General features: G+C 46.3%; 1 protein-coding gene across 1 annotated transcript in view; it reads right to left on the bottom strand.

Annotated features, from left to right (window-relative positions):
• Nucleotides 1-25,032, bottom strand: part of CDH13 (cadherin 13) — a 667,269-nt gene that overhangs the window by 171,908 nt on the left and 470,329 nt on the right. The window contains exon 7 of the mRNA XM_069739177.1: nt 16,659-16,837. Coding sequence (XP_069595278.1) covers nt 16,659-16,837 — 179 coding nt within the window. The remainder of the gene's footprint in view (nt 1-16,658; nt 16,838-25,032) is intronic.

Below are 25,032 nucleotides of genomic sequence, written 5' to 3'. Positions count from 1 at the left end.
TGCCTGCCAGGGCTTTGTGCGTGCCTGCCGAAGCTCTGTGTGAGCCTACCGGAGCTCTGTGTGGCCTGCCGGGGCTCTGTGCGTGCCTGCTGAGGCTCTGTGCGGGCCTGCCGGGGCTCTGTGCGGGCCTGCTGGGGATCTGTGCGTGCCTGCCGGAGCTCTGTGCGGTCTGCCGGGGCTTTGTGCGTGCCTGCCGGGGCTCTGTGTGGGCCTGCCGTGGCTCTGTGCGTGCCTGCCGGAGCTCTGTGCGGCCTGCCGGGGCTTTGTGCGTGCCTGCCGGGGCTCTGTGCGTGCCTGCCGGGGCTCTGTGCGTGCCTGCCGGGGCTCTGTGCGTGCCTGCCGGGGCTCTGTGTGGGCCTGCCGTGGCTCTGTGCGTGCCTGCCGGGGCTCTGTGCGTGCCTGCCGGGGCTCTGTGCGTGCCTGCCGGGGCTCTGTGCGTGCCTGCCGGGGCTCTGTGTGTGTCTGCCGGAGCTCTGTGTGTGCCTGCCGGAGCTCTGTGCGGCCTGTCGTGGCTCTGTGCGTGCCTGCCGGGGCTCTGTGCGGGCCTTCCGGGGCTCTGTGCGGTCTGTGTGGCCTGCCAGGGGTCTGTGCGGGTTGCAGGGGGTCTGTGCGGGCTGCCGGGGATCTGTGCAGGCTGCCGGGGCTCTGTGCAGGCATCGTCTGATGGGACTACAAGTCCCATCAGACGATGCCTGCAACAGTGACAGTGATTGACAGATCAGCCAATGATGGGACAGTAGTTGTCCCATCATCCGGTTAATGTGTTGAACGTAAAAAAAAAAAAAAATACTACATACATACATACTACGTACATACATACTACATACATATATGCTACATGCATACTACATACATGCTACATACTACATGCATACTACATACATACTACATGCATACTACATACATACTACATACTAGATACTACATGCATACTACATACATGCTACATACTACATACATACTACATACATACTACATACTACATGCATACTACATACATACTACATACTAGATACTACATACATACTACAGACATACTACATACTACATGAAATATATCATAGAAAGAGAAACACGCGGCAACAATCACCGAGCCTGTGGTAGGAATTCGACTTTATTGAAGCATCTTTGTAACAATCTTCACGGCACGGGGGAGTAGGGAAAGAAGAGGTGTGAGCAGGGAAGGAACGACGGCCGTTTCACGTCAAAGCCGGCGCTTCTACGGGTTCAAGCTGAGAGGATGTGATGCCCGGGGAGGTAAGTGTGAAGCCACCACCCGCTCAGTGTCAGTACCAATCAGACTTGCAGAGTGACAGGTGCAAAATAAAACAACAATTAGACATGTTAAAAACAATGGAACCAACAGATCCTCAGATGGATCCTGAGAACACGGGCAACTGGACCCGCTGGTCTAAATGAAAAAATTGACATGTCCGTGTTTTGGGGTTAATTTGGCCAACAAAGGGTCTTTCTTGGTAGTTAGCACGTGTTTTTTGTTTTTGATACATTTTTTGGATTATATACAGTGACGGACTCATTATTCTCTTTGTTTCTCTAACAGTTACCAATCCATGTGAGATATAATAAGGAAAGGAGTTTTTTTTTTTTTTTTTCATTAGATCGATTTTAGATCTTGAAACGTTTCATAATTAATCTTATAAATCTGCGACTCTACTTTTTAGTGTATTTAGTATTTTTGATATCAAGTTGAAATGTTGGTTCCATTGTTTTTAACATGTCTAATTGTTGTTTTATTTTGCACCTGTCACTCTGCAAGTCTGATTGGTACTGACACTGAGCGGGTGGTGGCTTCACACTTACCTCCCCGGGCATCACATCCTCTCAGCTTGAACCCGTAGAAGCGCTGGCTTTGGCGTGAAACGGCCGTCGTTCCTTCCCTGCTCACACCTCTTCTTTCCCTACTCCCCCGTGCCGTTAAGATTGTTACAAAGATGCTTCAATAAAGTCGAATTCCTACCACAGGCTCGGTGAGTGTTGCCGCGTGTTTCTCTTTCTATGATATATTTCATGTACTGTTTTCTAACGCGAGCACCTCCTGAGTACGTCAGTTCTAATGGCCAACTGCACACCGGGTTCCAACACGGGCTGTGCGGCTTGATTTTTTCTTCTCCCGTTACTACATACTACATACATACTACATACTACATACATACTACATACATACTACATACAATACATTCATACATTACATACAATTCATACATATAGACATACAGTACATATAACATAGAGTACATACTCACCATTACTTGTCACTTTGTTCCCCGAAGCCAGTGTCATCTGTAAAAAAATATTAAAATAACAAACAACCAATATACTCCCTGTCCGCAGAAATCCACGAGTGTCCCACGACGATCTCCCGTGGAGAACGGCAGCATCTGCTGATGCGACCGCTCTCTAGGGGCTCCAGGAATACAATGATGATGGGAGGAAGGTATCCCTCCGCACTGTATTCCTCCGTCGCTGTAAAAAAATAGTCCCTAGTGTCACTTTTGGCATTGCTGTGTGAGAAATTTTCCCACGCAGCAATTGCCATAAAGTGAGACTTTGTCCTAAGGTAACCTCTCAGTGATGCACTGCAGGAGCCATTGTCTCCTGTCAGTGTGTCACTGAGGGTCCTATAGAGCAGTGACATCACCAGATGTCACTGTTCTATAAGGGAGATCGTTGTGGGACACTCGTTATTAATTGGACTACGGCGGACAGGTAGTATACGGTTTATTATTTTACGTTTTTTGCAGGCGCTGAAGTATGGTAAGTATGGTTAAATGAAGAATATTAAAATACTTTTTTCCTAATGTGTGTGTTTTATTAACCCTTTATTACTATTGGATTAATAATGGATAGGCGTCTTATTGACGCCTCTCCGTTATTAACCCTGCTTAATGTCACCTTACAATAGCAAGGTGACATTAACCCCTTATTACCCCATATCCCACCGATACACGGGAGTGGGAAGAGAGGGGTTAAGTGCCGGAATTGGCGCATCTTACAGATGCGCCATTTCTGGGGTGGCTGCGGACTGGTATTTGTAGGCGGGGGGTCAATATCCATGGCCCCTCTCTAGGCTATGAATATCAGCTCGCAGCTGTCTGCGTAGCCTTTCTGGCTATAAAATATAGGGGGACCCCACGTCATTTTTTGGGGGGTCCCCCTATTTTAATAGCCAGTAAAGGCTACACAGACAGCTGCGGGCTGATATTCATGGCAGGCTACAAATATTGGCCCGTGACCGTCGGCTTTTCCCCTCTGGCGCAGAAAATTGTGCGGGAGCCCACGCCATTTTTTCCATCTTTTTTTTACAAATTCAACACTCATTAAGGAATCTTTCATACTTGCGTCAATACGGGTCCGTCGCTATGCTTCGGACTGACGTACCGACGCACGTTAAGAAATTTGTGCACGACGTGGGCAGCGGATGCAGTTTTCCAATGCATCCGCTGCCCATTCTGAAGTCTGGGGAGGAGGGGGCGGAGTTTTGGGCACGCATGTGCGGTAGAAAATGGCGGACGTCACGGACAAAAAAACATTCACTTGAATGTTTTTTCCAGATGACAGTCCGCCAAAACACGACGGGTCCGTTGCAAGATGGACGCGACGTGTGGCCATCCGTCGCTAATACAAGTCTATGGGTAAAAAACGCATCCTGCGAGCACATTTGCAGGATCTGTTTTTTTCCCAAAACGACGGATTGCTAAAAATGCAAGTGTGAAAGTAGCCTTAGAAACATTGGCCTTTCTATTATATATTTATGGATATATCTAACTATAGATATATTTAAAGATAGATATATCTATAGATACATAGATGTATCTATCCATATATTTCGCTGCTTTCACACATCAGGTTTTTGCCGTCAGGCACAATCCGGCGTGTTTTGAAAAAAATGGATCCGTTTTTTTCCGCCGGATCCATTTTTTTCTGCCGGATCCGCTTTTATCCACCGGATCCTTTTTTTCGCCGGACCCGCTTTTTTCCACCGGATCCGTTTTTTCCCGCAGGATCCGTTTTTTCTGCCGGATCCATTTTTTTTCCACCGGATCCGTTTTTCCACCAGATCCGTTTTTTTCCACAGGATCCGTTTTTTTCTGCCGGATCCGTTTTTTCCCACCAGATCCGTTTTTTTCAAAACTCGTCTGATTGTGCTTGACGGCAAAAACCTGAAGTGTGAAAGCAGCCAGATATTGTAAGGGTGATGTCACTGCTCTATAGGACCCTAAGTGACACACTGACAGGAGACAATGGCTCCTGCAGTGCATCACTGAAAGGTTGCCTTAGGACAAAGTCTCACTTTATGGCAATTGCTGCGTGGGAAAATTTCTCACACAGCAATGCCAAAAGTGACACTAGGGACTATTTCTTTACAGCGGTGGAGGAATACAGTGCGGAAGGATACCTTCCTCCCGTCATTATGTTCCTGGAGCCTCTGGAGAGCGGTCGCATCAGCTGATGCTGCCGTTCTCCACAGGAGATCGTTGTGGGACACTCGTGGATTTCTGCGGACAGGGAGTATATTGGTTGTTTGTTATTTTAATATTTTTTACAGGTGACACTGGCTTCAGGGATCAAAGTGACAAGTAATGTTGAGTATGTACTCTATGTTATATGTAATGTATGTCTGTATGTATGTATTGCATGTAATGTATGAATGTATTGTATGTAGTATGTATGTTGTATGTATGTTTTTTTTTTTACATTCAACACATTAGCCGGATGATGGGACTACTACTGTCCCATCATTGGCTAATGTGTCAATCACTGTCACTGTGGCAGGCATCGTCCAATGGGACTTGTAGTCCCATTGGACGATGTCTGCACAGACCCCCGGCAGCCCACACACAGCCACAGCAAGCCCGCACAGAGCCCCGGCTGTTATGACCAGGTGGTCAGGACAATAATGGACCTGGTGGTTAAGAGCACACGGAATGACCTGATAGTTACTGATAATTAAGGACGAGCTCTGGGACGTGGGAACTCTGCTGACCGCAATCCCTAATCCTATCAAACACACTAGAAATAGCCGTGGATTGCGCCTAACGCTCCCTATGCAACTCGGCACAGCCTAAGGAACTAGCTAGCCCTGAAGATAGAAAAATAAAGCCTACCTTGCCTCAGAGAAATTCCCCAAAGGAAAAGGCAGCCCCCCACATATAATGACTGTGAGTAAAGATGAAAATACAAACACAGAGATGAAATAGATTTAGCAAAGTGAGGCCCGACTTACTGAACAGACCGAGGATAGGAAAGGTTACTTTGCGGTCAGCACAAACACCTACAAAAAGACCACGCAGAGGGCGCAAAAAGACCCTCCGCACCGACTCACGGTGCGGAGGCGCTCCCTCTGCGTCCAAGAGCTTCCAGCAAGCAAGACAACAATAAAAATAGCAAGCTGGACAGAAAAATAGCAAACCAAAGAAATACAAGCTGAAACTTAGCTTCTGCTGGGAAGACAGGTCACAAGAACGATCCAGGAGTGAACTAGACCAATACTGGAACATTGACAGGTGGCATGGAGCAATGATCTAAGTGGAGTTAAATAGAGCAGCCAGCTAACGAATTAACCTCGTCACCTGTGGAAGGAAACTCAGAAACACCCACCAGAGGAAGTCCATGGACAGAACCAACCGAAGTACCACTCATGACCACAGGAGGGAGCCCGACAACAGAATTCACAACAGTACCCCCCCCCTTGAGGAGGGGTCACCGAACCCTCACCAGAGCCCCCAGGCCGACCAGGATGAGCCAAATGAAATGCACGAACCAGATCGGCAGCATGAACATCAGAGGCAAAAACCCAGGAATTATCTTCCTGACCTTCCACTTGACCAGGTACTGGAGTTTCCGTCTCGAAACACGAGAATCCAAAATCTTCTCCACCACATACTCCAACTCCCCCTCAACCAACACCAGGGCAGGAGGATCAACGGATGGAACCACAGGCGCCACGTATCTCCGCAATAACGACCTATGGAACACATTATGGATGGCAAAAGAAGCAGGAAGGGCCAAACGAAATGACACAGGATTGATAACCTCAGAAATCTTATACGGACCAATGAAACGAGGCTTAAACTTAGGAGAGGAAACCTTCATAGGAACATAACGAGACGACAACCAAACCAAATCCCCAACACGAAGTCGGGGACCCACACAGCGCCGGCGGTTAGCGAAACGTTGAGCCTTCTCCTGGGACAATGTCAAATTGTCCACCACATGAGTCCAAATCTGCTGCAACCTATCCACCACAGTATCTACACCAGGACAGTCCGAAGACTCAACCTGCCCTGAAGAGAAACGAGGATGGAAACCAGAATTGCAGAAAAACGGCGAAACCAAGGTAGCCGAGCTGGCCCGTTTATTAAGGGCGAACTCAGCCAACGGCAAAAAGGACACCCAATCATCCTGATCAGCAGAAACAAAGCATCTCAGATATGTTTCCAAAGTTTGATTAGTTCGTTCGGTTTGGCCATTTGTGTGAGGATGGAAAGCCGAGGAAAAAGACAAATCAATGCCCATCCTTACACAAAAGGATCGCCAAAACCTCGAAACAAACTGGGAACCTCTGTCAGAAACGATGTTCTCCGGGATACCATGTAAACGAACCACATGCTGGAAAAATAATGGCACCACATCAGAGGAGGAAGGCAATTTAGACAAAGGTACCAAATGGACCATCTTAGAAAAGCGATCACAAACCACCCAAATGACCGACATCTTTTGAGAGACGGGGAGATCCGAAATAAAATCCATAGAAATATGCATCCAGGGCCTCTTCGGGACCGGCAAGGGCAAAAGCAACCCACTGGCACGAGAACAGCAGGGCTTAGCCCGAGCACAAGTCCCACAGGACTGCACAAAAGAACGTACATCCCGTGACAAAGACGGCCACCAAAAGGATCTAGCCACCAAATCTCTAGTACCAAAAATTCCAGGATGCCCAGCCAACACTGAACAATGAATCTCAGAGATAACTCTACTAGTCCATCTATCAGGGACAAACAGTTTCTCCGCTGGGCAACGGTCAGGTCTATCAGCCTGAAATTTTTGCAGCACCCGCCGCAAATCAGGGGAGATGGCAGACAAAATTACCCCCTCTTTGAGAATACCCGCCGGCTCAGGAACACCCGGAGAGTCAGGCACAAAACTCCTTGACAGGGCATCAGCCTTCACATTCTTAGAGCCCGGAAGGTATGAAACCACAAAATCAAAACGGGAGAAAAATAACGACCATCGAGCCTGTCTCGGATTCAACCGTTTGGCAGACTCAAGATAAGTCAAATTCTTGTGATCTGTCAAGACCACCACGCGATGCTTGGCTCCTTCAAGCCAATGACGCCACTCCTCGAATGCCCACTTCATGGCCAACAACTCACGATTACCAACATCATAATTACGCTCAGCAGGCGAAAACTTTCTAGAAAAGAAAGCACATGGCTTCATCACCAAGCCATCAGAACTTCTTTGCGACAAAACAGCCCCTGCTCCAATCTCAGAAGCATCAACCTCAACCTGAAACGGGAACGAAACATCTGGCTGGCACAACACAGGGGCAGAAGAAAAATGACGCTTCAACTCCTGAAAAGCCTCTACAGCTGCAGAAGACCAATTGACCACATCAGCACCCTTCTTGGTCAAATCAGTCAACGGTTTAGCAACAGTAGAAAAATTAGCGATGAAGCGCCGATAAAAATTAGCAAAGCCCAGGAACTTTTGCAGGCTCTTCACAGATGTCGGCTGAGTCCAATCGTAAATGGCCTGGACTTTAACAGGGTCCATCTCGATAGTAGAAGGGGAAAAAATGAAACCTTCTGAACTCCAAAGAGACACTTTGACCCCTTCACAAACAAGGAATTCGCACGAAGGACCTGGAACACGATTTTGACCTGCTTCACATGAGACTCCCAAACATACGAAAAGACCAAAATATCATCCAAATACACAATCAGGAATTTATCCAGGTACTCTCGGAAGATGTCATGCATAAAGGACTGAAATACTGATGGAGCATTGGAAAGCCCGAATGGCATAACCAGGTACTCAAAATGGCCCTCGGGCGTATTAAATGCTGTTTTCCATTCATCGCCTTGTTTAATACGCACAAGATTATACGCCCCTCGAAGATCTATCTTGGTGAACCAACTAGCCCCTTTAATATGAGCAAACAAATCAGACAACAACGGCAAAGGATACTGAAACTTGACTGTAATTTTATTAAGAAGGCGGTAATCAATACAAGGTCTCAAAGAACCATCCTTCTTGGCCACAAAAAAGAACCCTGCTCCTAACGGTGATGACGACGGGCGAATATGGCCTTTCTCCAAGGATTCCTTTATATAACTCCGCATAGCGGCGTGTTCTGGCACCGATAAATTGAACAACCGTCCCTTAGGAAACTTACTACCAGGAATCAAATTAATTGCACAATCGCAATCCCTATGAAGAGGTAGGGCACTGGCTTTGGGCTCATCAAATACATCCCGATAATCCGACAAAAACTCTGGAACTTCAGAAGGAGTGGAAGACGAAATAGACAAAAATGGAACATCACCATGTACCCCCTGGCAACCCCAGCTGGACACAGACATAGATTTCCAGTCCAATACTGGATTATGAACCTGTAGCCATGGCAACCCCAAAACGACCACATCATGCAGATTATGCAACACCAGAAAGCGGATATCCTCCTGATGTGCAGGAGCCATGCACATGGTCAATTGGGTCCAGTACTGAGGCTTATTCTTGGCCAAAGGCGTAGCATCAATTCCTCTCAATGGAATAGGATACTGCAAGGGCTCCAAGAAAAAAACCACAGCGCCTAGCATACTCCAAGTCCATCAAATTCAGGGCAGCGCCTGAATCCACAAATGCCATAACAGAATAGGATGACAAAGAGCAAATCAGAGTAACGGACAATAGAAATTTAGACTGTACCGTACCAATGGTGGCAGACCTAGCGAACCGCTTAGTGCGCTTAGGACAATCGGAGATAGCATGAGTGGAATCACCACAGTAAAAACATAGCCCATTCCGACGTCTGTGTTCTTGCCGTTCAGCTCTGGTCAAAGTCCTATCACATTGCATAGGCTCAGGCCCATGCTCAGATAGTACCGCCAAATGGTGCACAGCTTTACGCTCACGCAGGCGTCGATCGATCTGAATGGCCAAGGACATAGACTCATTCAGACCAGCAGGCATGGGAAATCCCACCATGACATCCTTAAGGGCTTCAGAGAGACCCTTTCTGAAGATTGCTGCCAGGGCACATTCATTCCACTGAGTGAGCACAGACCACTTTCTAAACTTCTGACAATATATCTCCACTTCATCCTGACCCTGACACAGAGCCAGCAAGATTTTCTCTGCCTGATCCACTGAATTAGGTTCGTCATAAAGCAATCCAAGCGCCAGGAAAAACGCATCAACATCACGCAATGCCGGATCTCCTGGCGCAAGGGAAAATGCCCAGTCTTGAGGGTCACCACGTAACAAAGAAATAATGATCTTTACTTGTTGAACAGGGTCACCTGAGGAGCGAGGTTTCAAGGCAAGAAACAATTTACAATTATTTTTGAAATTCAAGAACTTAGATCTATCACCAAAAAACAAATCAGGAATTGGAATCCTAGTCTCTGACATCGGATTCTAAACCACAAAATCTTGAATGTTTTGTACACTTATAGTGAGATTATCCATCAAAGAGGACAGACCTTGAATGTCCATGTTTACACCTGTGTCCTGAACCACCCAGAGGTAAAGGGGAAAAGAGAGACAAAACACAGTGCAAAGAAAAAAAATGGTCTCAGAACTTCTCTTATCCCTCTATTGAGATGCATTAGTACTTTGGGCCACCTGTACTGTTATGACCTGGTGGTCAGGACAATAATGGACCTGGTGGTTAAGAGCACACGGAATGACCTGATAGTTACTGATAATTAAGGACGAGCTCTGGGACGTGGGAACTCTGCTGACCGCAATCCCTAATCCTATCAAACACACTAGAAATAGCCGTGGATTGCGCCTAACGCTTCCTATGCAACTCGGCACAGCCTAAGGAACTAGATAGCCCTGAAGATAGAAAAATAAAGCCTACCTTGCCTCAGAGAAATTCCCCAAAGGAAAAGGCAGCCCCCCACATATAATGACTGTGAGTAAAGATGAAAATACAAACACAGAGATGAAATAGATTTAGCAAAGTGAGGCCCGACTTACTGAACAGACCGAGGATAGGAAAGGTTACTTTGCGGTCAGCACAAAAACCTACAAAAAGACCACGCAGAGGGCGCAAAAAGACCCTCCGCACCGACTCACGGTGCGGAGGCGCTCCCTCTGCGTCCCAGAGCTTCCAGCAAGCAAGACAACAATAAAAATAGCAAGCTGGACAGAAAAATAGCAAACCAAAGAAATACAAGCTGAAACTTAGCTTCTGCTTGGAAGACAGGTCACAAGAACGATCCAGGAGTGAACTAGACCAATACTGGAACATTGACAGGTGGCATGGAGCAAAGATCTAAGTGGAGTTAAATAGAGCAGCCAGCTAACGAATTAACCTCGTCACCTGTGGAAGGAAACTCAGAAACACCCACCAGAGGAAGTCCATGGACAGAACCAGCCGAAGTACCATTCATGACCACAGGAGGGAGCCCGACAACAGAATTCACAACAGTATCCCCCCCTTGAGGAGGGGTCACCGAACCCTCACCAGAGCCTCCAGGCCGACCAGGATGAGCCAAATGAAAGGCACGAACCAGATCGGCAGCATGAACATCAGAGGCAAAAACCCAGGAATTATCTTCCTGACCTTCCACTTGACCAGGTACTGGAGTTTCCGTCTCGAAACACGAGAATCCAAAATCTTCTCCACCACATACTCCAACTCCCCCTCAACCAACACCGGGGCAGGAGGATCAACGGATGGAACCGCCCGCACAGAGCCCTGGCAGCCCGCTCAGAGCCCCAGCAAGCCCGCACAGAGCCCCAGCAAGCCCACACAGGGCCCCAGCAGCCCGCACAGAGCCCCGGCAAGTCCACACAGAGCCCCGGCAGGCCGCACAGAGCCCCGGTAGGCTGCACAGAGCCCCGGCAGGCACGCACAGAGCCCCGGCAGGCACGCACAGAGCCAAGGCAGGCTGCACAGAGTCCCGGCAGGCACGCACAGAGCCCCGGCAGACCCACACCCAGCCCCTGCAGGCACGCACAGAGCCCCGGCAGGCCCGCACAGAGCCCCGGCAGGCAGGCACAGAGCCCCGGCAGGTAGGCACAGAGCCCCGGCAGGCCATACAGATCCCTGGCATGCCCGCACAGACCCCGCCCGCACACACAGACACGCACAGTGTCTGCCCACGCACCGCCCACACTCTTCCCCCCTCCGGAACAGGATGTAGAAGGACAGAAAGGGTTTATTTACATTCCGATATTTGTGTCCCATTGACTTAAATTGGTATTGGGTATCGGTATCGGCGATATCCGATATTGTTTGGATATCGGCTGATCCAATCCGATACCGATACTTCTTGATATCAGAAGGTATCGCTCAACACTAGTGATCAGTCTAGGGAGAGAAAGAAGCTAATTTCTCTCATAAGATATAAGATATGATAACATATGATAAGATATGATAACATATGATATATATATATATATATATATATATATATATATATATACATATATGCATATATATATATTTGAACTTTTTTTCTCACTTCTTTGCAACCTTGACACAGAGAAAAATTTCCCCAATAGAGTTTTGATCAGGCACCCAACAATAAGGACCATGTATAAAAACCACTAGACCTGGATATAATGTAGTTGTACCATCGACTTTTACAGAAATCGAAATATTCGGGGCAGAAAATTAATGCCAAACGTCATCTGGGGCATATACACAAGGTGGGCTACGAAAACGGGAGATTTATTTTGAAATGATTACTTTTTACATCCCATTTTCCCTAGAAATAGTAGATTTTAGGATTCCTGTTTTCTGAAGAAGCCGCACGTTCCTCTACACAACAAGTCGTTAGAGCCATGATGCATTAAACCGGCTGTCAGCCACTCATTAATTGAATAAGAATATGTCTGCTATTATGGTCAGTCTCCGCTATAATAGGCCGACTGGAAAATAACTAATTGGTTTACATGCAAAGAGAGATAAAGCTCAAAACATCAGCTGCAAAGAACCAACTCCGGGTCCATCTGAAAATGATAATGTCGATGAGATGGGAAGGCTATTTGCATGCTGATGGCTGACATCAAACAGAAATCACGCAGGAGAAGGATCACACTTTGTGATCGGGATGAAAATGAGAATATTATGTAAGAGAGTCATGCCTGCTGCATATCGAGCAGGCTGAGCTTTTGTGCTGGATGAGATGGCCCAAAAAATGGTGCCACCCTACTGCCCTACCCAAGGTGTATGGAAAAGAAGGACAAGTTCCTATGCCGTGCACACCTAATTGCGGTGGCCAAGGTACCCTTGGATAGACTCGCCTAGTTGGTTCACTCCTAGTTGGAAGAACCTGTGCAGTAGTCCCCTTTCCGAATTGCTACACGGTAATGGCAGAGGCATCAGCAGAAAAATGAACATTACACCTGAAACAATTCTAGACCTCAGTGCTAAGCTGTCTGTGCTGTAATTGACAGCTCAGTTATCCAATCCAGTGCAGGAGTGTGCTGAGCTGTCTGTGCAGTGATTGGCAGCTCAGTTATGCAGTCTGGTGCAGGGACGTGCTGTATTACTGAGAGAGACACACAGACCTCACATCCAGCCTATATTACTGGGAGAGATAAACAGAGATCACATCCAGCCTATATTACTGAGAGAGACACATACCTCGCATCCAGCCGATATTACTGGGAGTGAGACACAGACCTCACATCCAACGTATATTACTGGGAGACACACAGACCTCACATCCAGCTTATATTACTGGGAGAGAGACACAGACCTTATATCCAGCCTATATTACTGGGAGAGACACACAGACCTCACATCCAGCCTATATTACTGAGAGAGACACATACCTCGCATCCAGCCTATATTACTGGGAGAAACACACAGAGCTCACATCCAGACTATATTACTTGGGAGAGACACATACCTCACATCCAGCCTATATTACTGGGAGAGACACACATAGCTCACATCCAGCCTATATGACTGGGAGAGACACAGATCTCACATCCAGTCTATATTACTGAGAGAGACACACAGGCCTTGGATCCAGCCTATATTACTGGGAGAGACACACAGACCTCACACCCAGCTTATATTACTGGGAGAGACACACATAGCTCACATCCAGCTTATATTACTGGGAGAGACACACAGACTTCACATCCAGCCTATATTACTGAAAGCAACACAGAGATCACATCCAGCCTCTACTGCTGGGAAAGACACAGACATCACATCCAGCCTATATTACTGGGAGACACACAGACCTCACATCCAGCCTATATTACAGAGAGGGACACTCCCACTAGAGAAAAATCTGAACCTTGGATCAGGTTGCAAACTGCTTATCAGAGGGGCTCAAAATGAATGAAAAAATAAAGACTGCAGGCTGAAACTAAGCAGTAACTTTTAGTTACTAAAATTGTACTAACATATAAAAAAAACATTTTCATTGCTAACGTTGTCCATAGGTTTTAAGTCGCAGATACTGTAATTTCTAATAGTTTTTGCAGTCCAGGCCCTGGCCAACAAGCTATTATGGTCTTCAGACCAGATCTTTTGCCAAATGGAGTTTATGGTCTTTAAACCTTCTGTGCTGAGAGGAGGTTGTAGTCTCATTGCCAACAAAACTTTATGCAGGTCCATTTGAGGGAACTAGACCTTTAAGAGATAGGGAGCCCTTGACCATGGTGAAAGCACAAGAAACATTTTCCAATTTGGTTAGTAGGCACGTTGTCCTTTGTAATGACCCTAAGAGTTTTGAAGAGCAAGACCCTTCCTCAAAGCATTTCCAGTCTTTGGCCGTTCCAGATTACTTCTGGCAGTCGTATCCGAAGCTCAGAAACCATGGAGGCCACCAAACCCATGCTGGTTTGCATATTCTGTATACATACATAAATAATACCAGACAGATATCCGGCTCTTTCCAATGATTAATATTCATGGATACCTGTGCATGGCTGATGCTTGATATAAAACTTTCAATAGAAATTAGGAATGTGTGGCTTTCATCTGCTCTCCAGAACTACAAAGCATGAAATAATGTGCTACCAAATGTTTCTTCTTCTGCTTAGTCTCCGAGGAAATGAATGAGAAACAAGCACAAAAAAAAAATCTACAGAAGTTGGGTAACAAAAAGAAAATTTTACTTTCTGTTCCAGAAAAGATGCTAATATGTCTGGTATAAAGGCAACGTAGCGCAAATGATATGATAAGGGCACATATCATACCGAAACTGAGTCTACCAGGTTAATAGCACTGTAATAAGAGATAGATTAAAGGCAATCTAGGACAAAACCGCCGCACAGCCTTTCCTTGACCAACAGCGATACACACGGTATACGTGTCACTTCTTATGGATCCGACTAGCCGGGCGAGGTGCGCGCTGGAAACAAGTCGCGCCACTAGTACTTATGTGAGAAAAAGCGGCAACACTCACCGGTCCTGTGTGGTCCAAGTTTTTATTATTAAAACACATACATGGTATCTTCACGGCATCGGGAAACAGACGGAAGAGGAGGTGAGCAGGATGTGACGACGGCCGTTTCGCGCCGACGATAGCGCTTCCACGGGTCCCGTGGAAGCGCTATCGTCGGCGCGAAACGGCCGTCGTCACATCCTGCTCACCTCCTCTTCCGTCTGTTTCCCGATGCCGTGAAGATACCATGTAGGTGTTTTAATAATAAAAACTTGGACCACACAGGACCGGTGAGTGTTGCCGCTTTTTCTCACATAAGTACTAATAAGAGATAGATTAGATTTAATTTCGATTTACAAACATTCTACAGTAACATATCACTTTTACCAACTACTGCAGTCTCAGGATTGCACCCTCCTTCCTGACAAGCTTCTTTACACTAGAACTTAGTAGAGCATATCTGGATGTTGTGACCTGCTACCCCTCTGGCTGTTATAATCTGCATTGCTAGACACCAGTTTCTGGCAGTATTCCAGAGTAATCTTAGACCATTTCTTATGGGCAATGGCCTCCTGGAAATTAATATTCTTGGCTATGTGGGAGAAAATAGGAAGCTATCATCGGATCTGGATTCCTAAGATGGCAGGTGGTCAAAACCCCTACAGCTACTATAAAAAAAAAACATGCAGCAAGATTTAATAGCAGCAGGTACTAAGGGTTCAGTTTGCACAGTAAGGCACATAGTAAATGCTGAAGGTCTCAATGCCCAAATGCCAAGACGTCACTTCTACTGACCCCAAAGCACAAAAAATATCACCTCCAATAGGCTGAAACCCAAAATGCAAGAGAAGTTCTGGGATTCTGATGTGTGGAGCAATGAAACAAAACTGGAACCATTCAGGCATATGAAACAGCAATATGTCTGGAGGAGTAAGAATGAAGAACACCTTGAAATGAACACCCTGCCTACAGTGACGCATGGTGGGGGTTCAGTGTTGCCTACAGTAAAGCATTGCAGTAGCTCATTGATGCCTACAGTAAATCATGGTAAGGGTTCGATGATGTTTACAGTGAAGCATGGCGGGGGCCCGGTGATGTCCACAGTGAAGAATGGCACTGGCTCAGTGAGATCTACAGTCAAGCATGGTACTGGCTCATTGAGATCTAGAATGAAGCATGGAAGTAGCTCATTAATACCAACAGTGAAGCATGGCAGTGGCTCCGTGATGCTTACAGTGAAGCATGGCACTTGGTGATGCCTAATGTGAAGCATGGCATTTGGTGATGCCTCTAATGAAGAATGGCAGTGGCTAGGTGATATCTAAAGTGAAGCATGATGGTGGCTCAATATTATCTAAAATGAAGCATGGCAGTGGCTCGATGATGCCAATAGTGAAGCATGGTGCTGACTCGGTGATCACTACAGTGAAGCATGATGGAGGCTTGCTGATATCTACAGTGAAGCATGGCCGGGGCTCAGTTATGACTACATTGAAGCATGGCAGTGGCTTGATGATGCTCTGGAGCTGCTTTGCTTCATTTGACACTTGAAACTTGCAGCATGTGGGGGACATTATGGATTTCATCAAGTATCTAGAAATCCTAGTAGAAAAAGTCATTCCCACCTTTTTCTCATTTTTTCCTTACTGCATTGACCCTACAGGAAATGGATGATCCGACTCTGACTGAAACACCACTAAAGAACCCTCGGACTTAGGTTTAGGTTGTGACAACAGGAAAAAAAACCTGTCCAGCGGTACAATGTCTAAACAATGGATTGTCCTCACTGTTTCCCAAAATCAATCCTGACAATGATGTACAATACAAGTAAATCGGATTTGTTTTATCATTTGACAGATTTCACTTGCCGACGGGTGAGAATTCACAGATTCATCTTAATGGAAATCTTAATTAGTGCAATTACACCATCCATCTCTAGCGCTGAATACATTAAGAGTGGAATACCATATTTTTTCTTCTTCTCTGAGTTGTAAGGCTAATTCTAGACAATGGGTTTTGTGAGAAGTCAATAAATATGTCACTCACTTCACGATCCAGCAGAGCCGGAGAGACCACCGTGACAATGTCGCCCTTCTCCGGATCTATGTAGAACATGTTCGGTGATGGTTTATCCGGCGTCTGCTTGAGAATGTTGTACCGCAGGACGGCATTATCTGTTGTGGGATCATCAGCATCGAATGCCAGCATGTTCATCACGATGGTTCCTAGAAACATGGAAAATTACAAAAAAAATGTGTCATTTGTCATAAAAGAAACCCTACAAAAATATCTTATTATCCATGAACCATAGAGAAACAGATTAAACTAGGGCTACTCCAGGCTTCTATGCTGATACCATGAGAAATATGTTATGAGGGAGCTCTAGAAAGAAGGTTCAATCACACAACCGAAAGAGAGATTTGGCTATTCCTTTTCGCAGACCTTCAGAAGTAGGAATTCAGATATTGTCCACTCTTGCCTTTCTGAAAATGTCCTTAAGAACTCCAATTTCCTCCGATACTATTTAAATACATTCTAGGAAAGCTCTCGACAAGTTACAATTCATATCACAACATCAATCATAAACCTCTCCTGGCAGAATATCAAAAAAATAATGTTTTCCCAAAACTGGTGTTCCCATGATACTCTTCTCAAAGTCCAAGAAAAAAAAAGGTAACAAACCACACATCTGTACCTTAATCATTTGTAAACCAATACCCAATCAATATGGCCTCTCTTTGCACTCATGGCTAATATATAATCTTGTCTGGCGGACAAAATGCAAACCTATCTGCCCAGTTTTCGTATTAGGACAGCATATCCTCATTTACCTTGTGAGGAAGGTCATACCAAGCTAATGGACATCACTGTCTACTTTTGACAAAGTCCATGTAAAATTTTTAAGTATTTCGACACATATTGTCACACACAGTGTAGGAAAGACTAAGTGCAACACAAAGGGATGAGGCAAAGGGAGCCCAACACTAGGGAAGCGGGGAGTGGAGATCTCTAGGCAGATCTAATGTCACCCTGTCTGCCCTAAGGGTCCATATATGGCTTCCGCACCTATCGCCGAGCAGGATACCTAAACCCTGCCTGACCCTAGCAGTAAGCCCTGCTTAGTGAAGGATGGGGTGACCGCTGGTTGATGCCCGCTATAACTAAAGATAGATGGGATAGACAAACAAGGGAAACACTTAGCTTAAGTGGACTCAGAGAGAAACACAGACATCCTCCAAACACCAAAGAGGAAGATAGCCAACTACTACAGCTACAAGCCTCAACAGTGGGAAATGGAAATATCACCGACAACTCCCAGCAGCAAGTTGGAAGTTATAAACACCCAGGTCCAGGTGTGTCAATTAGAGCCCAGAGAGGTTGCCACTGGGTCCTAAAGTTAGAAGGACTAGGAAGGAATCTGCAAAGCCAACTGCTGAGACCTTCTGCAGCTAGATGCAGTGCGACTGTCTGCAGCCTCTGACACACTTGTGACACATATACTGTAGATGTTGCCCTTGTAAAAAGAACTTTGAATGTTTTGAATCTTATCTTTGCTCTTAGTTCAACATATCCCAAGTTGTCCAACTTTGAAATAAAAAGAAATGATTTTGCGATACTCTATTGAGAGATGTTTATGCTCTAGGTGCCTACTGTTATGAAAGGTAATTCAGTACCACAATGGACATAGAGGTCAGCGCACATACAGTGACCTGGCAATAACCCAAAAAACAAGAACGAGCTCTGAGACGTGGGAACTCTGTTGACCGCAATCCCTAATCCTCTCCAACCACACTAAAGGCAGCCGTGGATTGCGCCTAACGCTCCCTATGCAACTCGGCACGGCCTGAGAAACTAGCTAGCCTGAAGATAGAAAATAAGCCTACCTTGCCTCAGAGAAATACCCCAAAGGAAAAGGCAGCCCCCACATATAATGACTGTGAGTTAAGATGAAAAGACAAACGTAGAGATGAAATAGATTTAGCAAAGTGAGGCCCAACTTTCTGAACAGAGCGAGGATAGGAAAGGTAACTTTGCGGTCAACACAAAACCCTACAAAAACCACGCAAAGGGGGCAAAAAGACCCTCCGTACCGAACTAACGGCACGGAGGTACACCCTCTGCGTCCCAGAGCTTCCAGCAAGCAGTAAAAAACAAATTGACAAGCTGGACAGAAAAAAACAGCAAACAAATAGCAAAGAGGAACTTAGCTATGCAGAGCAGCAGGCCACAGGAACGATCCAGGAGGAAATAGGTCCAATACTAGAACATTGACTGGAGGCCAGGATCAAAGCACTAGGTGGAGTTAAATAGAGCAGCACCTAACGACTTCACCACATCACCTGAGGAAGGAAACTCAGAAGCCGCAGTACCACTTTCCTCCACCAACGGAAGCTCACAGAGAGAACCAGTCGAAGTACCACTTGTGACCACAGGAGGGAGCTCTGCCACAGAATTCACAACAGTACCCCCCCCCTTGAGGCGGGGTCACCGAACCCTCACCAGAGCTCCCAGGATGACCAGGATGAGCCATATGAAAGGCGCGAACAAGATCGGGAGCATGGACATCAGAGGCAAAGACCAGATACTGGAGTTTCCGCCTTGAAACACGAGAATCCAAAATCTTCTCCACAATATACTCCCACTCCCCCTCCACCAAAACCGGGGCAGGAGGATCAACAGATGGAACCATAGGTGCCACGTATCTCCGCAACAATGACTTATGGAATACGTTATGTATGGAAAAAGAATCTGGAAGGGTCAGACGAAAAGACACAGGATTAAGGAAATCCTATACGGACCAATAAAACGAGGTTTAAACTTAGGAGAGGAAACCTTCATAGGAATATGACGAGAAGATAACCAAACCAAGTCCCCAACCCGAAGTCGGGGACCCACAAATCGTCTGCGATTAGCGAAACGTTGAGCCTTCTCCTGGGACAAAGTCAAATTGTCCACTACATGAGTCCAAATCTGCTGCAACCTGTCCACCACAGTATCCACACCAGGACAGTCCGAAGACTCAACCTGCCCTGAAGAGAAACGAGGATGGAACCCAAAGTTGCAGAAAAATGGTGAAACCAAGGTAGCCGAGCTGGCCCGATTATTAAGGGCGAACTCAGCCAAAGGCAAAAAGGACACCCAGTCATCCTGATCAGCAGAAACAAAGCATCTCAGATATGTTTCCAAGGTCTGATTGGTTTGTTCGGTCTGGCCATTAGTCTGAGGATGGAAAGCCGAGGAAAAAGACAAGTCAATGCCCATCCTACCACAAAAGGCTCGCCAAAACCTCGAAACAAACTGGGAACCTCTGTCAGAAACGATATTCTCTGGAATGCCATGTAAACGAACCACATGCTGGAAAAACAATGGCACCAAATCAGAGGAGGAAGGCAATTTAGACAAGGGTACCAAATGGACCATCTTAGAGAAGCGATCACAGACCACCCAAATGACTGACATCTTTTGAGAGACGGGAAGATCTGAAATAAAATCCATAGAGATATGTGTCCAAGGCCTCTTCGGGACCGGCAAGGGCAAAAGCAACCCACTGGCACGAGAACAGCAGGGCTTAGCCCGAGCACAAATCCCACAGGACTGCACAAAAGTACGCACATCCCGCGACAGAGATGGCCACCAAAAGGATCTAGCCACTAACTCTCTGGTACCAAAGATTCCAGGATGACCAGCCAACACCGAACAATGAACCTCAGAGATAACTTTATTCGTCCACCTATCAGGGACAAACAGTTTCTCCGCTGGGCAACGATCAGGTTTATTAGCCTGAAATTTTTGCAGCACCCGCCGCAAATCAGGGGAGATGGCAGACACAATTACTCCCTCTTTGAGGATACCCGCCGGCTCAGATACACCCGGAGAGTCGGGCACAAAACTCCTAGACAAAGCATCCGCCTTCACATTTTTAGAGCCCGGAAGGTATGAAATCACAAAGTCAAAACGGGCAAAAAACAACGACCAACGAGCTTGTCTAGGATTCAACAGCTTGGCGGACTCGAGATAAGTCAAGTTCTTATGATCAGTCAAGACCACCACGTGATGCTTAGCTCCTTCAAGCCAATGACGCCACTCCTCGAATGCCCACTTCATGGCCAGCAACTCTCGATTGCCCACATCATAATTTTGCTCAGCAGGCGAAAACTTCCTGGAAAAGAAGGCGCATGGTTTCATCACCGAGCAATCAGAACTTCTCTGCGACAAAACAGCCCCTGCTCCAATCTCAGAAGCATCAACCTCGACCTGGAACGGAAGCGAAACATCTGGTTGACACAACACAGGGGCAGAAGAAAAACGACGCTTCAACTCTTGAAAAGCTTCCACCGCAGCAGAAGACCAATTGACCAAATCAGCACCTTTCTTGGTCAAATCGGTCAATGGTTTAGCAATACTAGAAAAATTGCAGATGAAGCGACGATAAAAATTAGCAAAGCCCAGGAACTTTTGCAGACTTTTCAGAGATGTCGGCTGAGTCCAATTATGGATGGCTTGGACCTTAACAGGGTCCATCTCGATAGTAGAAGGGGAAAAAATGAACCCCAAAAATGAAACCTTCTGAACACCAAAGAGACACTTTGATCCCTTCACAAACAAAGAATTAGCACGCAGGACCTGAAACACAGTTCTGACCTGCTTCACATGAGGCTCCCAATCATCCGAGAAGATCAAAATGTCATCTAAGTACACAATCAGGAATTTATCCAGGTACTCTCGGAAGATGTCATGCATAAAGGACTGAAACACTGATGGAGCATTGGGAAGTCCGAATGGCATTACTAGATACTCAAAATGGCCCTCGGGCGTATTAAATGCAGTTTTCCACTCATCGCCTCGCTTAATACGCACAAGATTATACGCACCACGAAGATCTATCTTGGTGAACCAACTAGCCCCCTTATTTCGAGCAAACAAATCAGATAACAATGGCAAGGGGTACTGAATTTTAACCGTGATCTTATTTAGAAGGCGGTAATCAATACAAGGTCTCAGTGAACCATCCTTCTTGGCTACAAAAAAGAACCCTGCTCCTAATGGCGACGATGACGGGCGAATATGCCCCTTCTCCAAAGACTCCTTCACATAACTCCGCATAGCGGCGTGCTCAGGCACAGATAAATTAAACAGTCGACCTTTTGGGAATTTACTACCAGGAATCAAATCGATAGCACAATCACAATCCCTATGCGGAGGTAGGGTATCGAACTTGGGCTCATCAAATAAATCCCGGTAATCAGACAAGAACTCTGGAACCTCAGAAGGGGTGGATGACAAAATAGTCAGAAATGGGACATCACCATGTACCCCCTGACAACCCCAGCTGGACACAGACATGGATTTCCAATCTAATACTGGATTATGGACCAGTAACCCCAACACGACCACATCATGCAGATTATGCAACACCAGAAAGCGAATAACCTCCTGATGTGCAGGAGCCATGCACATGGTCAGCTGGGTCCAGTACTGAGGCTTATTCTTGGCCAAAGGCATAGCATCAATTCCTCTCAATGGAATAGGACACTGCAAGGGCTCCAAGAAAAACCCACAACGCCTAGCATACTCCAAGTCCATCAAATTCAGAGCAGCGCCTGAGTCCACAAATGCCAAAACAGAATACGATGACAAAGAGCAGATCAAGGTAACAGACAGAAGAAATTTTGACTGTACCATACCAATGGTGGCAGACCTAGCGAACCGCTTAGTGCGCTTAGGACAATCAGAGATAGCATGAGTGGAATCACCACAGTAGAAACACAGCCCATTCAGACGTCTGTGTTCTTGCCGTTCAACTCTGGTCAAAGTCCTATCGCACTGCATAGGCTCAGGTTCAAGCTCAGGTAATACCGCCAAATGGTGCACAGATTTACGCTCGCGCAAGCGTCGACCGATCTGAATGGCCAAAGACATAGACTCATTCAGACCAGCAGGCATAGGAAATCCCACCATGACATCCTTAAGGGCTTCAGAGAGACCTTTTCTGAAAATAGCTGCGAGCGCACCTTCATTCCACTGAGTGAGTACGGACCACTTTCTAAATTTCTGACAATATACCTCTATCTCATCCTGACCCTGACACAGAGCCAGCAAATTCTTTTCTGCCTGATCCACAGAATTAGGCTCATCGTACAGCAATCCGAGCGCCAGGAAAAATGCATCGATATTACTTAATGCAGGATCTCCTGACGCAAGAGAAAATGCCCAGTCCTGAGGGTCGCCACGCAAAAAAGAAATAACGATCCTAACTTGTTGAACTGGGTCACCAGAGGAGCGAGGTTTCAAAGCCAGAAATAGTTTACAATTATTTTTGAAACTCAGAAATTTAGTTCTATCTCCAAAAAACAAATCAGGAATAGGGATTCTTGGTTCTAACATAGAATTCTGAACCACAAAGTCTTGAATACTTTGTACTCTTGCCGTGAGCTGATCCACACATGAAGACAGACCTTTAATGTCCATTGCTACACCTGTGTCCTGAACCACCCAAATGTCTAGGGGAAAAAAAAGGCAAAACACAGTGCAAAGAAAAAAAAATGGTCTCAGAACTTCTTTTTTCCCTCTATTGAGAATCATTAGTACTTTGGTGTTATGGCTGGCAATCAGGCAACACAGCGTGCAGTAATCAGCGCACATACAGAGATCTGGCAATAACCAAAAACAATAGGACGAGCTCTGAGACGTGGAATCTCTGTAGACTGCAGTACCTGATCTATCCTCACACAACTATAAGCAGCAGTGGATTGCGCCTATCACTACCTATGCAACTCGGCACTGCCTGAGGAGCTGACTAGCCTGAAGATAGAAATACAAGCCTGACTTACCTCAGAGAAATACCCCAAAGGAATAGGCAGCCCCCCACATATAATGACTGTTAGCAAGATGAAAAGACAAACGTAGGAATGAAATAGTTTCAGCAAAGTGAGGCCCGATATTCTAGACAGAGCGAGGATAGCAAAGAGAACTATGCAGTCTACAAAAAACCCTAAAACGAAAACCACGCAAAGGGGCAAAAAGACCCACCGTGCCGAACTAACAGCACGGCGGTGCACCCCTTTGCTTCTCAGAGCTTCCAGCAAAAGATAATAGAAAGCTGGACAGAAAAAACAGAAAACAAGCTAGAAGCACTTATCTAGCAGAGCAGCAGGCCCAAGGAAAGATGCAGTAGCTCAGATCCAACACTGGAACATTGACAAGGAGCAAGGAAGACAGACTCAGGTGGAGCTAAATAGCAAGGCAGCCAACGAGCTCACCAAAACACCTGAGGGAGGAAGCCCAGAGACTGCAATACCACTTGTGACCACAGAAGTGAACTCAGCCACAGAATTCACAACAGTACCCCCCCCTTGAGGAGGGGTCACCGAACCCTCACCAGAACCCCCAGGCCGACCAGGATGAGCCACATGAAAGGCACGAACAAGATCTGGGGCATGGACATCAGAGGCAAAAACCCAGGAATTATCTTCCTGAGCATAACCCTTCCATTTGACCAGATACTGGAGTTTCCGTCTAGAGACACGAGAATCCAAAATCTTCTCCACAATATACTCCAATTCCCCCTCCACCAAAACAGGGGCAGGAGGCTCCACAGATGGAACCATAGGTGCCACGTATCTCCTCAACAACGACCTATGGAATACATTATGTATGGAAAAGGATCTGGGAGGGTCAGACGAAAAGACACCGGATTGAGAATCTCAGAAATCCTATACGGACCAATAAAACGAGGTTTAAATTTAGGAGAGGAAACCTTCATAGGAATATGACGAGAAGATAACCAAACCAAATCCCCAACACGAAGTCGGGGTCCCACACGGCGTCTGCGATTAGCGAAAAGCTGAGCCTTCTCCTGGGACAAGGTCAAATTGTCCACTACCTGAGTCCAGATCTGCTGCAACCTGCCCACCACAGAATCCACACCAGGACAGTCCGAAGACTCAACCTGTCCTGAAGAGAAACGAGGATGGAACCCAGAATTGCAGAAAAATGGAGAGACCAAGGTAGCCGAGCTGGCCCGATTATTAAGGACGAACTCAGCCAACGGCAAAAATGACACCCAATCATCCTGGTCAGCGGAAACAAAACATCTCAGATATGTTTCCAAGGTCTGATTGGTTCGTTCGGTCTGGCCATTAGTCTGAGGATGGAAGGCCGAGAAGAAAGATAGGTCAATGCCCATCCTACCACAAAAGGCTCGCCAGAACCTCGAGACAAACTGGGAACCTCTGTCAGAAACAATATTCTCAGGAATGCCATGTAAATGAACCACATGCTGGAAGAACAAAGGCACCAAATCAGAGGAGGAAGGCAATTTAACCAAGGGCACCAGATGGACCATTTTAGAAAAGCGATCACAGACCACCCAAATGACCGACATTTTTTGAGAAACGGGAAGGTCAGAAATGAAATCCAT

This window comes from Ranitomeya imitator, chromosome 9 (genome assembly GCF_032444005.1).
Source record: "Ranitomeya imitator isolate aRanImi1 chromosome 9, aRanImi1.pri, whole genome shotgun sequence".
NCBI lineage: Eukaryota > Metazoa > Chordata > Amphibia > Anura > Dendrobatidae > Ranitomeya > Ranitomeya imitator.
This window is presented reverse-complemented; position numbering and strand designations above follow the sequence as displayed.